The sequence below is a fragment of the Leptonychotes weddellii genome, chromosome 6, assembly GCF_054177405.1.
Source record: "Leptonychotes weddellii isolate Sample4059 chromosome 6, ASM5417740v2, whole genome shotgun sequence".
NCBI classification, from domain to species: Eukaryota; Metazoa; Chordata; class Mammalia; order Carnivora; family Phocidae; genus Leptonychotes; species Leptonychotes weddellii.
Genome location: NC_138374.1, coordinates 67573364 through 67589870, shown reverse-complemented (window position 1 = coordinate 67589870; position 16507 = coordinate 67573364). Strand labels below are relative to the sequence as shown.

General features: G+C 41.2%; 1 protein-coding gene across 1 annotated transcript in view; it reads right to left on the bottom strand.

The window, feature by feature from the left end:
* RYR2 (ryanodine receptor 2) overlaps positions 1 to 16507 on the bottom strand; it is a 652366-nt gene that overhangs the window by 19477 nt on the left and 616382 nt on the right. Inside the window, exons 93-99 of the mRNA XM_081824340.1 lie at positions 15051 to 15198; positions 11991 to 12077; positions 11143 to 11361; positions 9506 to 9636; positions 8122 to 8164; positions 4811 to 4944; positions 981 to 1041 (exon numbers count right to left, since the gene is read on the bottom strand). Of these exons, the coding sequence (XP_081680466.1) occupies positions 981 to 1041; positions 4811 to 4944; positions 8122 to 8164; positions 9506 to 9636; positions 11143 to 11361; positions 11991 to 12077; positions 15051 to 15198 (823 nt within the window). The remainder of the gene's footprint in view (positions 1 to 980; positions 1042 to 4810; positions 4945 to 8121; positions 8165 to 9505; positions 9637 to 11142; positions 11362 to 11990; positions 12078 to 15050; positions 15199 to 16507) is intronic.

Here is a 16507-nt window from a genome sequence, read left to right as displayed (position 1 = left end):
GGTTGGGTGTGGTAGGCATAGGGATAGAGGTGGGAGAATTTGGGAGGTGTCATGTGCCTTTAGGAGAATAGAACTAACGTTCATTATAAAAGTCAGTGCTAATTAGAGTGACATTTTGAGACTAACTGAGATGTCCAAGGGAGAAAGCACAAAAGCAAAAACAGTGGAAGGCCTAGGGCTAAGCCTTTGGGTTTGTTCGTACATTCCCCTTCACAGGTGTGTGAGGATGGTAAGAGGATTATGAGCCAGCAGGAGATGAGCTGAGACCCCACAGCAAAAAATGTATAGTTGATCCATCCAGCAGTTTCATGACTGTCTCCAGCAACTTCCCATAGACAGCAAATGGGAGCATAAAAAAGAGTGATGGTAACAATTTTTTAAACTGAAAATTCTAAAAGTCAAAAATGTACAGCTACTGAGCAAGCCAGGGTCGTAAAATGTGACTGACTGAGCTGACAGCTGGTGGCTTTTAGTACTAGGTGATTTTTTTCCTTATATTTGTACATATGCTTGGGCCCTATGTTTAGTTCATAGGCTCCTAGGCTCTTTGAGAAAAGAAGGATCAATCAAGAACAAGAAATACAATAGTTCCAACATACTTAATTGGGGGAAACTTAAATTTATCACAGTTAATGTTTTTAAATTTTTTTTATTTAGAACTTTCATTTTAACATCTCAAACTTTGAAGTATGCCACTGCCCAACTAAAACCTAAATGAAAATACACATGAATTTGCATCTCAGTTTCAAATTTTTCTTGTATAAATATATTTCATGTTAATCTTTTGGCTATTGAAAGAAATGGAATGAGAGATCGGCTAATTAATCCTGTGTTTCCCTGGGTCATTGTCAAGTAATGATCTGTATTAAATGAATTGATACTTGATTACTTTCTTAAGTAACTGGGATTCATCTGCAGAAGCCCAGCAGATTCATCTAATGTGAGTGTGGTATACTTTGTGGAAATGAAGGAGGGCTTACGTTGTCAGTGAAGACGACTCCTAGTTTCCACATCTGATACTTCACATCGATAGAGTTCAGTCTGGAAAGACAAAGAAGAAGAATTTGTAGATATGCACATGCATCAGAGACTCAGAGGACTGCAAGAGGCTGCCAGCATTGTTTCCAGGGGATGGGACTGACAACCATCTTGGGAAATCGGTTCCTTCCCGGGCGCCAAGGGAGGGGCTGATGGATGATGTGTTCCAGGGTTTTGAGATGCCTTTTCAGAGGGATCTTGGAAAACAAAACAAAACATCACCACCTTCAACCTCTATGATTTAAGAATAGCCCTTCCTTGTTCTACATTACATATAAGGTAAACTCACTTCTTATGTGAGAATGATTCCTGGAAACTCTGCCAAATTAACCAACATGGGTGCATCAAGTGTGCTCACTAGCTTTCATTATACATTGGTAAATGCATTCCAACAAAATAATTTTTACTTACACGAATAAAAACTTGCATAAACAGGCACATTCATTTTACAACTGTACTTAATTTGCCAATGAAAGGCCTTTTTCATCTTGTTTGTGTTTCCTTTTGTTCTCAAAAGCCTTCTCTACCCAAGAAGGGATTCAGTTCTTCCCCTTGGTTCCCAGAGCACCTTGTAGACTTAGACTTACTATGATTTCTCACATTATTGTGTGGTCGTGGGTGTGTAGGTATCTATGTATACATTTATGCCTTTCCCCCCTAATCTGTGAGCTCCCTAGCCCACCAAGCACATTATATCATACATGGAATGTCTCAATAAATACATGTTGAGTGAATAAATCTTAGCATAAATATTCATGATCTTTGCAGATTAAATACACGTATATACTTTCTAATTTTTTTTTCAGAACTTGACACTGATTTATACCTTTGTTCACCTTTCCAATATTCCAGGTAACTAATATAACACAATATTAGCATTATTTTCAAAAGGGCTTCTCTAGACTTACTGTTTTAGTCTTTGGTTACTTCTTTAGTCATTTCTTTTAAGAAGGCCAATCTTAAATTATAAATGCTAGGATCAATCATTGCCAATCAAAACTGACTTCTTAGGAGACTCTGCCCCCAAAGTTTTATTGACTTTAGCCCAGGACTTTTTTTTTTTTAATATTTGAGAGAGTGAGCAAGAGAGCACACAAGCTGGGAGAGAAGCAGAGGGAGAAGGAGAAGCAGAATCCCCACTGAGCAGGGAGCCTGATGTGGGGTTTGATCCCAGGACCCTGGGATCATGACCTAAGCCGAAGGCAGACACTTAACCGACTGAGCCACCCAGGTGCCCCAGGACTTTTTATTTTAAGGAAATAAAGTTATCTTTGAGCTATAATCAATTTTATTACTAAAGAACACTTTTTAATAAAGATTTTTTAAAATTTTAGAGACAGTGGGGGGAGGGGCAGAGGGAGAGACAGAATCTTGAGCAGACTCCCTGCTGAGTATGGAGCCCTACACAGTGCTCGATCCGATCCCACAACTCTGAGATTATGACCTGAGCCAAAATCAACAGTTTGATGATCAACCAACGGAGCCACCCAGGCACCCCTGCTAAAGAATATTTTTTAAAGTTCCATGAATGTTTACAATGGGTTTCAATATAAAACTATATTAAAGAAAAAGATGGGGAAAAAATGTGGTAAAATGCTCAAGAGCATGATTATTTCCATGAAAGCAATCTAAAAATAACTACTTCTATCAGGATGCTTGAATGTCCTATGGCAGTTTCTTACTTTATTTAAAACACTGTTCTCATTTTTTTTCATTCCTATCAAGGTCTGCTATCAACATCATGAAGAAGCATATCCTTTTCCTAGTGCGGGACACTTTTCTCACCAATCTTGGCAGTACTGATGTTTGGGTGGGGCTGACCCCCAGGGATGGGCCATAGCTGACCTAGGCCAGCCAGGGCACCCATTCATCTCACCACAGTGCTTGGCTCAGGGGGAAACTATAAGCCAGAAGCTGAGGAGTTTTGCTAGATGGTTTTGAGATATGACACAAATGAAATGAAAGGATGTAGGCTGCAGGCAGCCCTTCTATCCCCAGGAGGTAATCTGGCCACCTATTTATTTGATTGACAAGCCCTATATATTTGATTGGCAAATACGTGTGCAAACAGATACATGCATCATGCTTGTATTCAAACGTTCACATTAAGATAATATTAATATACAAACCAGATAATCTTTTAAAGATCTTTCTAAATGTTTTAAATAAACACTACCTGTAACTCTTTCCTAGTTGTAAACATTATTTACTAGATGTGTATTCTTCTAATTTCATTATCCATATTTACAGGTATTAATGCCTGGAAAAAAAAACTAAGAAAAAAATAAAGGTACTAATGCCATATTAATTTCTTGATACTTTGTGAGGAGTCAAACTTGCAAACATTTCCTAGGTGAAATAATGAAAAATTCCCCATTTAAAACTGTTCATAGTGGAAAAAAAAAAAAAAAAACCCCACAAAAACCAACAAAAAACCAGTCTGAACTTTCCTTCCATTTTTTCAGACTGATGTTCTAGGGTCATAAATATGGCCATGGAAAAGTGCATAATCCAGTAAAACTAGTTGATTCTACATTGTTTGTCAGAGATCTGAAAATGTTAATAGAAAGCTCAGCACCAACCACAGTCCTCGTTTTATATGAAATCCTACCATAAGAGTCTTAGTTCTCAGCACTGTCAATGTGCTTCATTTCTATCCAGCGACACAGTCTTTATGTCCCACATGTATTTTCTTGAAGTACCCAGGTGATATTTTGGATCTAAATTCTTGCAGTTTCTGTCATATGTTTGCTTGTCTAATTTTCAACTGAGTTCATATTATTTAAAAAAAAAATGTAGCCCTAACAACTTTTCAGATAGATAAAAAATATATGACCAATGAGGTCAGCCAAAATGTTTTTTTTTTTTAATGCTAGCTAAAATATTTATCTGCGACAAAATACTACTACCCTACAGAGCCTCAAATATCTACAGTCATCGCATCCTAGTTGACTGAGACCATAAATACACAAATAAGAAAGGTTGACGTGTTTTAAAGGGAAGGTAACTATTGTGTTTCTTCTAAAATCATTAAATGGCTACAGTAAGAAATTACATTTTTAAAAGCATGTATGCTTTACATTTATTCCAGAATTACAGGTGATCCAATTTGCAAAATATATATATATATATGTACACTCAACACTACATATGTGTGTGTGTGAAATTCCATCTCAGGCAAATTCAATTCAACTGGTTCACATCCTTCTAGTTACATATTATTCCCTTAAAGCACGGTATTAGGAGTGCCTCATTTTAAAATTAAATTTCCAAGTAACAGCATGACAACATAGTATTTCTGGCATACGAGTCTTTGCTATTTAAATGAAACACATTATAATAAAAGAATATGAACTTTGAACATTTCCAATAAAAGGGCTACACAAATTCCCTTTTCCAAAACATAAGATTAACCTCTTTTCAGGCAGGAAGCATCAGAAAAGAAAGTCAAATATTGTGCTTTTGCATGTGTTTGACTTTGACTTAAGTGGCATTTAGGGATTAGAAAAAGCAAATTAAGAACACAAATCTTTATTTTTGCTTTATGTAAATAACAAAAAGGTCACCTTCCAAAATTATTAGGGAAGAAATCCAATCATTCCATAGCTGAAAATACCCGGAAGTTTAAAGCAGACCTTAGGTACATCTGTTTCCCTCCTCTCTTCCTCAGACATTGAGGGGAAGGAAATCAGTGCAGTAGCAAGTTCAGAGACGTCTGAATTTCTCCTCCTTTCAGTCTAGAGCTATAGGAAAGGGCATAAGCAACACTCACACGGCCGATAGGGAGCTGTCTTTCTTTGGCTTCTTCTTCTCCCGGGCATCGCTGAAGTCCAGAGCGGCTTTGTCCATACCGAGGAGCTCGCTGATTCTGTCCCGGCCATAGAACTCTCCGTACTTATCCATAACCTGGGGGACAGGAATAAAAGCATTTTACCGGCCTCGTGCATTAACTAACCCCCTGTATGCATGTGTATACAAACATCTAATTATTTTTACACTTACTCCATATTTGCCGTATGTTCAAGTTCACTTAAAATTCTTGTTTATGGCTCCTTTTCTGTGATCACACTGCTTAAGGTCAAAGCACGCTTACATCGTTTTAGATAAACCCTCTCAAAGGAACAAGATTTCTTGAGGGAGGCATGCCAAAGGAAGGGGTTAGGCCAAGTAGATAAGAAGTGGAAGAAGATGGAATGAAAGGAACTTCAACCAAATTCTCATACTTTCTGCCAGGAATTACGGTAAGAACTCTGACCTGCTCTCCCTCATGGGATTGTCACAGTATATCAGTTTCCTGTTACTAGCATCCTCTTCTGCAAATAAAGAAGTTGTGTCTTAGAAAATAGAACATGCTCAAGGTTGCTAAGCTTGGCAAGAGACAGAGTGAGAATGCTACCAGGCGGGGCCTGACTCGCAGCCAAGATCTGCACAGACCACCACGGACCACGGGCGGGCCACTCTTGATGGCATCCCCTCTGGGGTCTCAGTTGCCACCATCCAACACTCCCTCCCATTGTTTCCTGACTGGAGCAGCCCTTCAGGAATCCCCGGAGCCTTGTCACCCTCCTCGTGTCTTCAGTGCAATCCTACCATAGGTTCCGGGGCACCATTCGAATCCCTTCTGAGCAACCCCCCTCAGCGCCCTGGCCCCTCTCTCCCTCGGCCACATGCGCCTGGCTAGGCCCATGTGTCGTGTTTTCAGACCGGTGCATAGACATGGGCCCACAGCTCACCCCTGAGCCCAGGAGGTGCAGCTCTGTGACAGCCACTCTCGGCCCAACGCCGACAGACCACGAAGAGTCCCCCACACAGTGAAAGTGGGGGCAGCAGGAAGAGTAAGGAAAGAAGAGCAGGAGAGAGGACTGGCCGCTGAGGGGAAAGGAGGCAGGGAATGCCAGTGAAAGAGTGGATGAAGAAATAATGGAAAAGAAGGGACTAGCAGAAAAATCAGGGGCGCCTGGGGGGCTCAGTCGGTTAAGGGTCTGACTCTCAGTTTTGGCTCAGGTCGTGATCTCAGGGTCATGGGATCGAGCCCTGCGTGGGGCTCCACACTCAGCGGGGAGTCCACTTGAGATTCTCTCTCTCTCCCTCTGTCCCTCCTCCCACCCCGTTCTCTCGCTCTCTCAAATAATTCCTAAAAAATAAAAATCAGCTTTCTCTAAATGTATATAATCAAGGTAAGTGAAAACATGAAAGAGTAAAGAGTCCGTGAACACTGATTACAAAGGTTCATGAAAACATTTGTTCTGGGTTATTGTCACGGCCCTACAGATGGGCTGGGATGAGCTGAGTGGTTGCTCCCTCTGGATTGTGTTCTCACCTTGTTCCCAGGAGAACAAATCGGGCAACACACACACACAAACACACACATAGTAGGAATGCCACGAATAGTCCTAGCTGCAATTACAATTTATTTATTTGACTGAATATGTAGTTTCCTTCTGAGAAACTTGTGCTTTAACAATTTAAAGCGGTTTCTTCATTAAATAATTAAGGAGACTAAAATGATCAAATTATCTATTTAAAATTATTTAAAAATAAGTTTTCAAAGCTTTGGCCTAGTTTGGATGTGCTCGGAAGCAGAGCAATGTTACTCAAAATGCCAGGTCATACGAGGAGACAAAAAACTTGCACCAAAATAGGGGCGCCTGGGTGGCTCAGTCGTTAAGCGTCTGCCTTCGGCTCAGGTCGTGATCCCAGTGTCCTGGGATCGAGCCCTGCATCGGGCTCCCTGCTCAGCGGGAAGCCTGCTTCTCGCTCTCCCACTCCCCTTGCTTGTGTTCCCTCTCTCGCTCTGTCTCTCTCTGTTGAATAAATAAATAAAATCTTTAAAAAAAAAAACTTGCACCAAAATAAAAATTGACAAACATGCTACTTCTCTCAACTAGAAAGTCTTGTTACTAAGAAAAAAAAAAAAAGGTCACTGTGTTTCATCATGTATCTGACTTAGATTCCTGGTGCAAGCCTTCTATCTCCCCTCAGACTGGTAACACAAAATTTGCGGCTGCTTGTTGCGAACCGTCCTAACGCTGAACTGGTGAAATCCAAGGGAACAAGACCACTTCATTTGGCAGGTGTTTCTGCCTATTCGCTCCAGACAGCATCCCCTGGGACTAGAACCCATTATGGAAAAGAGGGTGAGCTGGGTCAGTTTGGCAATTAGAAGGGTTCAAAGAATAAGTAGGAGCTAGTGTATAATCATAGTATTTTATGACATACAAGTAATGGCATATACATTATTTCATTCGAAAATGTGATTAAAATTAAAATTCTATGTGGTGGGAAGAGCAGAGACGATCCTTGACTCTCAAAATCAGACTCAGCAGGTGCCCACAGTGGACCACTGACTCCGTATTGGTGTTCCTTCTACCACCCTCTGAGGGAGTGGGCTTCAGAAGAATAAAACTTGATGAAAATAAAAAGATCTTTAAGGTTTATATAAAGTAAATAAAACTCAATCCTTTGTTGTCATGCAAGGACTTGACTCCTGTAATGTAAAGCAGGATTCTAGCCCTGGTGATTTATAGCTGTCTTATCAGAAAATGGCCATCGGCTAATTTAGGTTACCCAAGCAATCACAGAGAAAATTCTCACTAAGTCCTGTTACTGTGTGGACTGAGCACTGTTTATTCGCCTGAGTCAGAGGATAGGCGGATGAAGCAGTGCTTATTTATTTTATAGCTACAGAGTATGGGTTTTTTTATGTGCAGTTTTTGAAATTCATATTCCATTCCACTGCCACTTTGAAATTGACATTGACAGGGGCGCCTGGGTGGCTCAGTCATTAAGCGTCTGCCTTCAGCTCAGGTCGTGATCCCAGGGTCCTGGGATCGAGCCCTCCGTCGGGCTCCCTGCTCCGCAGGAAACCTGCTTCTCCCTCTCCCACTCCCCCTGCTTGTGTTCCCTCTCTCGCTATGTCTCTGTCAAATAAATAAATAAAATCTTTACAAAAAAAAAAAGAAATTGACATTGACAGATAAAGCACACCTGAATATTTCATTCTACATATGAGCCACATCAAATTCAAGTCTTTTTGTGCTCTAGGAAAGAAACAGAGAATGCATTCCTTTTGAGAAATATTACCTTTCTTTTAACAAATTTGTCCCAGTAGTTGTTGGGAAATGACCTAAAAAATATAAAAGCATAAAAGTAAAATAATATCATTTGAAAAAATGATAATCAACAATATATTATTTAGAATACACATTTAAAATAATATGTAAACATACATTCTTCCATTCACAAAAATCATAATGAATTTCTGTCCCATCTTATCCCATAATTTTTCTATATCATAGGTAGATCAAATATTATTTAAAGGTTATGCTATCAATATATACATGCAGAATCACAAAAAGACTATGGGCTACTATTTTAATGGAGAAGAATATGAGCATATTTATTAATAAGCAGTCTTGTTATATTTATTTACATGTCAATATAGGTCATTTATAACATGTCAAATGTATTTTTTTGTCAATTGTGTTCAAAAATTAAAGCATCTAAAAATCTGTCATTGTTTTTCCTACAAAGTAAAAAAATCTCATTCCCACCAGTTATCCTCAAGGAAACTGAGCAAGGCACCAAATCCTCCAGGAAACTGGCACCTTGACTAACACCGAGTTCACTTAAAGGGACAGACTTAATTTGACTTCGTATAAACAGCTAGAGTTGATAAAAAAAACACTGAGCATTTAGAGTAAACATTTATAATGCACAAAGAAACCATCCCTATTTGAAAACTCGCAGCTTATTAGAAATTTTAACTTTGTAAGAATAAGCAAGACTGATGACAATAAAAAGATACTTCACACTTGAGTAGTACAGACCACTCAAAAGCTACTGCATCACTAATCCTTTAGTGGTGGGCAGTTACACTTCTGGGATGGATTTATACCTGGAACAACAGCTAGTAGTTTGGGTCTTGATCTCACAAGTGTAATATTTAGTGTATAGAAAAAGTATTTGTTTCTCTGCCTTAAGTTTTACAGGTCATCCTCCTTAACTAGTTTGATGCCCGACTGCTTGATGGTATCAACAGCAAGTTTATGACTTAGATACAGTAAAAGTATGAAATTCAATGTTTTTGCCTTTAATGCTACAACTCTTTCCTTAATTTTTGCCTCCTCTGTGCTTTTGGAGGAGAGACCCCTGCTCTGTAGGTTATGTACCTCCAGCTACACTCTTCCCTGAACACTGAGTAATGGATGTCACATTCCATCAGTGCTTTGAAAATGGACTCAAAGCCATTTTTGATTAAGGAATTCAGAACGCAGATGGGAAAAAATTGATGGCATCCATTAAGAAGCTGACAGCGTTTAGTCTTTTGATATTCTTGGCTGAAAATATTACTATTATTCACCTCTGCTAAACTTTTGACAAATCTGCAAGAACTCCAGCAAAGTATTTTTTTTTTTTGTCTTGAAATTTTTGAGCATAGACATGTCTCACATAATTCTTTACTCACTGTGTGTTGATTACAAGTCTATCCCACTGGCCTTTAATATCATCTTCTGAAGGCTGTTCTGTAATATAAAGCCCATCAAATTCCAATTTTCGAGCTACTTCCTTTTCTCGCTTAAAAATAACCAATGGGACCTACATTTGAAAAAATAAACACATTAAAATTAGTTTAGATTTACTGGTATCTCTTGTGGTCACTATCTGTACAAAACAGCTTTTTGGAAAAAGAAATATTTCCCATATTACTTCCAAGAAGGTAAAACTGGGTGAAAATGAATTGGTTATATTTAGGCAGAAAGGAACATCTAGAGGTTTAGGAAAAACAGAAATGGAATAGATATCATATATAATCCTATGTTTCTAAACACATACATATTTACAGATATTTGCACTAAAGAAATCACTTTTAAATATTAAAGAGAAAAGGATTCAATATATCTTTTATTACAACCTATTTATTATATATCTTTATATTTATGAGACACGAACAAGCTACAATAAAATATAGCAATGTTACCAATGTTCCAAAATGCATGCTTCTAAAAAGTGCAATTTTATTTGCGAAATCTCTTTAATGATTCCATGCTCAGTGTCCACATGCATTTTGAAATAAATTTTAATCTCAGCATCAGCAAAAATCTTTGTCAGTTTGCCAAAATGTTTCCAGAACATACTGATTCATCTCATCTTCTCATCTGGACAGATTTTACACAAGGCACAGCTAGGAGAAGGATGCAGACGTTTTGGAAGTATTCAAGAATACCTTCCCCTACCCCAACTCATAAAACAAAGGAAAGAAAACGAAGGAGAGGAATTTCTAAAGAAAATTTTACATTCTAGTCTTTTACTCTAGGCTCTGGTTTTTCAAAAGTCTTCTAGAAGTTTCACAATCAGAGGCAGGGGACAGCGAAATAAAGCGTGACCATGAAAAGGTGTCTTGCCAGGAAAAAATAAAGAGGTTTGCAAAAGTAACGGGCAGCCCTGAGCACTCAGAGACTCTTGAGTTCTATTCACCAAATATTATTATTCTCTTGGTAGGGATCTAGGGATAGAGCTGTATTATTTTCTGGGTGAAATGTGACAAACTATAAAGCATTTGTGCCAGCGATGGTGTTAGATAGGTACCTAATAACAGGACAATCAAAACGACTCAGGTTCCGCATGCTGTATTCTGTAACTCTAATATACCAGAGCACTGCTAGGACACATGGCGGGTTACTTCTGCGGGGTTAAGTTTTGGTGAAACTGGCCATTATGTGAATAATTACCAATATGTGACAGAAAGCTATAACAAGATGGCCCAAAGCCATCTGCCCTTCCTGGGACAGCCCGCAGCCAACGTGGAGCTCTGAAGACCAGGTTCCAATGCCCCAGCCCAAGACAACCCTGTAGGGACATCCCAACTCATGGCCTGAGGCCCATGCATGGGCCCTGTCGTGTCTGAAAGGTAGCACCACTTTTCCCTCTGTTGCATTCTGCTTCCTTCCCTTGCCCCACAGGTGTTGACTCATTGAACATTCCCTAATAATCTTCATGCAGGTAATTTGCCCATCTCAGAGTCTGCTTCCCCAGAAGTCCAACCTGCAACAGACACATGCACACACGGACACACACGGGTACCTTGGTGCCTTACTATCTTACTTTCAAGCAGTAGTATCCGATGATGCAGAAGAAAGAAATGACTGTGTGGAGAATAGCTAAGATCCTCAGCGTGGGCTCCATATACCCGCTGCTCTCCTCCAGGACGTAGTGAACTGCGATGATTCTGGGCGAGCCGCTGTCTAGGCTGCTAACTTTGGCATTTTCACTCGAACTGCGAGTGGGGAGCTCCTTTCCTTCAACCACAGAAGAAGTGGAGACCTGATTCAAACCATTTAAAGTAGAGTCAGTCGCTTCCTCTAAGATATCGGCGCAAACAAGAAACCCAGTGGAAACCCAGCCTTATCCGCAAAGAGCCAGAGATGAAGCCCATGTCCCATGAAAAGACTAAAAGCAAAGGCTAAAAATAAAGAGATAGCTTTTCAAAAACCAATGGCAAATAATGAGCATACTCTTTAAAATTCCTTCTAATCCAAGCAAGAGTTATGAGGATTCTAAGGCATGCGGGGGTGGGGGCTGGGGGTGGGGAGAACAGATGGCTAAGCTGCCTTCCCAATTATCCAAAGAATTTAACGTAATAAAGGTATGCCACACCCAGATAGGGTAACAAGTGAGATATTCAGCCAAATTAGGCTAGGGACACTGGGGAAACCCTCCACTGAATCAAATGCCCATCAGCTGAGGCATTTCCCACTTAGTTTGGAAGAACAAATCTACTCCTGTCTTACTAGACCATCAGTGATGTGCTTGACCTCTAGGTTTTCTCTTTCATCAAAACATATTTTAGAATAGGTTTAGACGCGCTCATTAGTGGATCTGTGAAATCTATACATGCAATTCAGTCCATCTGTAGTTTCATACTGGTTATTGAAAGACGAAGACGTACGTACCTTATAAAAGAGCAAGATGAAATTGATTGCAAATGCGACAAATAAGGCTAACATTCTCATGTTGTAAAAGTTGCGAGCAAAATAGTTCTGAAGGTGAAAAAAATGATGAAAAGGTCACTGAATCAAGAGATTGACATGTGCAGACAATTTACATTAAGCATTCCTTCGTTTACCCAAAACTATTTCTCGAGAGCCTACTGTGTATCAAGTAGAATTCTTGGTACTGTAGACATAACAGCAAATAAGAAAATTTGGGCCACCATGGAGGACACAAAGGATAAAGAAGCACATCCGCAGATTAAAGATAAAACGAAACAAAACATAATCTCAAGGGATGCTAAATGCTATGAAGAAAAAGCCATCAGGTTAAGGGCTTAGGGAATGGGGGTGCTATTTTAGATAGGTGGGTCAGGGAAGGCTTATTCTAGGTAATAACATTTGAGCATAGGCCTGAATACCATGGGACAGCAAGGCAAGTGAACAATGGAGGGGAGAGTGTATGAGACAGAGAGAGCATGGGTTATGGGGCACGAAGGTTCTGAGTTCCAAGGGACGGTGTGCTTGGGGACAGTGAGAGAGGACAGGAAAGAGTGGGAGGGAATGAGGTCAGAGAGGTGAGGAGGACATAGGCTTACAGTCTTCTGATAAAAGTTTGTAATGTTCCTTCCAGTGCAATGGGTTGGTTTATGACCTCTGGGGCCACACTGCCCAAGTGTGGAGCCCACCCTCAACACTCACTCACTGCAGATGCAGACAAGCACGCAACCACTCCTGTAGTATCACTTTGATCATCTGTAAAGTGGGCCTAACAACAGAACCTTCCTCAGAGGTTTGCTCTGAGGATAAGTTCAAGGAGGGAAAGTTAGTTATTAATCTTGTTATTATCACTGGAATCATTACTTTATTCCAGGTGGGATGGCAAGCTATTGGGGGATCTGAAGAGGGCTTGATGTGACTGGAAATTATCATTTGGAAAGATTATTCCAGTTGCCCTGTGGGAGACAGATAAGAGGCAAGCATGGAAGGAAGGGGACTGATTAGAGCGACCACCGGAGAGCAGGAGGGGTGATACAGGGGGCGGTGGCCTGGCCTGGGAGGAGCTGTGGAGACAGAAGAACTGAGCAGATTCTGGCTGTACTTGGAAGACAGAACTGGGAAGAATTCCCACTGGATTGGATTTGAGGGAGGAAAGGAAGAGAGGACTCAGATACAGTAACTTCTGGATTTGGGGTCAGAGCAACTCCATAAACGGTTGGTGCCATTTATCGGCTAGAAAAAACATCTAGAGGAGAAGTAGGTCGAAGGTAAAGGCGATGGGAAATATCAAGTACTTGTTTTACTGTGAAATGGGAGAGGTCTATGGGGCATCCAAGAGGATATGCCAGGGGCTTTAGCATGACAGGTCCTATCAAGATGACAACGTATCCCATTATCGGTCTCCATGTACACACCCCATCCGGGTGGTGTCATCTCCCACACAGGACCCTGCCTTTACTGCCATGGCTTATGGACTAAGGCAGCCTACCACAGCCAAACCAGGTCAGTCACATTGGTTCTTCTTGTGGAAGGCCGGAACTGGGTCATGGGAGGCTGAGTTGGTAACCTTGGTTATCTGAGCTGGCAGGTCACAAAGGTTTGGGGGACGAGGGGCCTGTGGTGGCCTGATGTGGCCATGATCAGTCTTGTGTAGGCAAAATGGTGGGCAGAGGAAGGCATATTGGAAAGAGAAGCAGGAAAACAGAAAACACGTGACCCTGAGGCAGACGGTGGAAGACAGACCTCAATGACTTGCTCTGCACGACTGTAGTTAAACGCCGTCTTCAGGAATCCACTGGGGCTTTGGTGGGTTATCGGGGAGCCCGTTCAACCCCACGCCCTACCATCTATGCTGCCCGTCACCATGGCAACTATCACAACACAGCAAATCAGTGATTATCCAGGGGTATCTACAGAACGTTTACGTTCAGGACAGTTGGTACTAAACGATGTGGGGAAAATAAAGAGAGTTGACGAAGACATAGTTGAAGCTACTAATTAAAATAAGTTTGCATAAATTATATAAGAATGTGTAATATTTATTTATACATAAGCAGGTAGAATATATAATTACTGAGGACACTCCATTTCCCTTCTAGGTGAAGGGCTATAGTATACTGAGTTTCTTGTTTTTTGATTTCGCAAAGGCTGTTAAACATTAAATATGATTTTGTCTTTCAAATGGCTTTATTATGAGGAATGTTGGTCTTGGTTTCTAGGTCGGACATTACTGGTTAGCATCTCTTGTAGGTTTACTCTGCACACTCATCGCCCAACATTTTCCTGCTTTAAGATAAAGTGTATACATTATAATAAAAGGCCTTTCAACCAAAATTTTTATGAATTCCATCTTGTATGAATATGAACAGAGAACTACACCTCCTTTCTTGGTTTTCAAATACGAATATGTATTTTATTCATTTGGAGAGCACTTCTGCAAAATATATAGGACACTACATAAAGAACTGTCTTCTCTCTTTTCATTCCCTTCTTTTCTTTGTTTCTATTTAAAGAATAATTTTGAATAGACCTTCTTCTTATCAATAGGAAGTCGGCTCACTACATTAATGTTTATGTAACTGGGCTTTTAATAAAAAGGTGATGTTCTAGAACTGATGAACCCAGTTCTGGAACATCAATATGAATTACTTGTACCCTCAATGTCATGTTTTGCTTTCATTCACCGCAGACCCTCACACAGTGTGTCCTGCAGAGTATATTTATTAACCTGCCCTAAAGCCTTTGTGGGAACACACTGGTTGCCCTGTGTTGGCAGTCACTGTATCAGATGGTTTCAGGTAATGTGGATGCGTGTGGAGGTTATGGTTTGATGACAGGGAACAGCGGACCAAAGGCATTTATTATAAAATATGAACACACTCAGGTGAGTAAATAAAACATACTTGTAGGACTGACTTGATCCCCTGATTGCCACCCAAGGAAAGGTCAACGAGTATTTACTAGGCCTGAGTTGTTATGGTCTCACAATATATCAATAACAATATTCACTCTAGAACATCTTACTAGAAGTTTCTGTTGATATGCTATGATTTTCTTCCAGAACGCAGACTCGGGAATTTCCGGCTCTCCGTATCTGTGTGTGTGGAGCTGTCTCAACTTCTGTTTACCCTTATCTTCTTTGGCTTTTTCTTCTTTTTCCCCGTCTTCTCCCCTGCAAACACAAATGACTGAAATATCAGCCATCCAGAAACTAAAGAGGTGAACAGGTTTGTGCCAAATTAGACACACAAACAAATATTTAAATCAGAGCATCCTTGTTAAAAAGTAGTTCCTCTTTCAGTGCATTATCATATTCAGATTTTTAGAATGAGGGCTAAGATTTCCTGCCTCTCATTGCCTCCCGTAGATGGACAATCCTGTGAAGGTCGAATCTAAAGGACATTTTACAGGGGAGGGGGGAAAGATGGCGGAGGTGTAGGGGACCCTATTTCATCTGGTCCCCAGAATTGAGCTGGATATCCACCAGACCACTCTGAGCACCCACGAAACCAGCCTGAGATGTAAGAAGATCTGGATCTCTACAAACAGAACATCGCAGGCGGTTGGTTTTGAGGTACAAAACAGGGAGCCGTGATTCCGTGAGCAGATGTCAGAGGACAAACGACAGCGGGAGGGTGCCTGGCCGTGGGGATCCTACACCGCCGGTGAACAACAGCCTCACGCGCTGTGGACGGGGAGCAGACTCACAGATCGGTAGGGGCGGGGAAAGGACTTTAGGGCAGCCCCTGCGAGGGAAACCCGGAGGGGCGAATCGCACGCATGCGAACTGGGAGCAGAGGGCAGAGATGTGCCCCGACCTGGAGGCAGGACTAGGGGCGCTGTTGAGGGGCGCACAATCCAGGCCGCGCAGTTTATAGCAGCACAGACAGAAACGGAGACAGTGTGGTCTGGAGAGCTCACTGAAGAACAGACTGCAGTCTCTCTGCTCTGAGGCAGAGGGTTGGAAACAGTCTCTTCTGCTCTTACTTGGGGAAGAGACACGGAAAGCCACCAGGGAAAGCCACCAGAGAACAAAAGCCCTGAAGACTGATTCCCGCTGAGCCCATCCCCCGCCACAGGGGGGGCAAGGCAACACCGCCCAAACAGGGCTGCCTGAGTAACAGCGCGGCAGGCCCCACCCGCAGAAGACAGGCTGGGAAAACAAGAGGCCAGCAACCCTAAGGTCCCAAGAAAACAGGTGCATCTTGCGTGGGTTCTGGTCAATAATTTCGACTCTATACATTCCCTCAAACACCCATCAACAGAATGACTAGGAGGAGGAACCCCCAAAATAGAAAAGACTCAGAAATCATGACTTATGCTGCAGATTTACAAATGGATGCAGATATAACCAAGACGTCGGAGATGGAATTCAGGCTAGCAATTGTGAAGACAATGGCTAGAATGGAGAAATCAATTAATGGCAACATAGAGTCTCTAAGGGCAGAAATGAAAGCTGAATTGGCAGAACTTAAAAATGC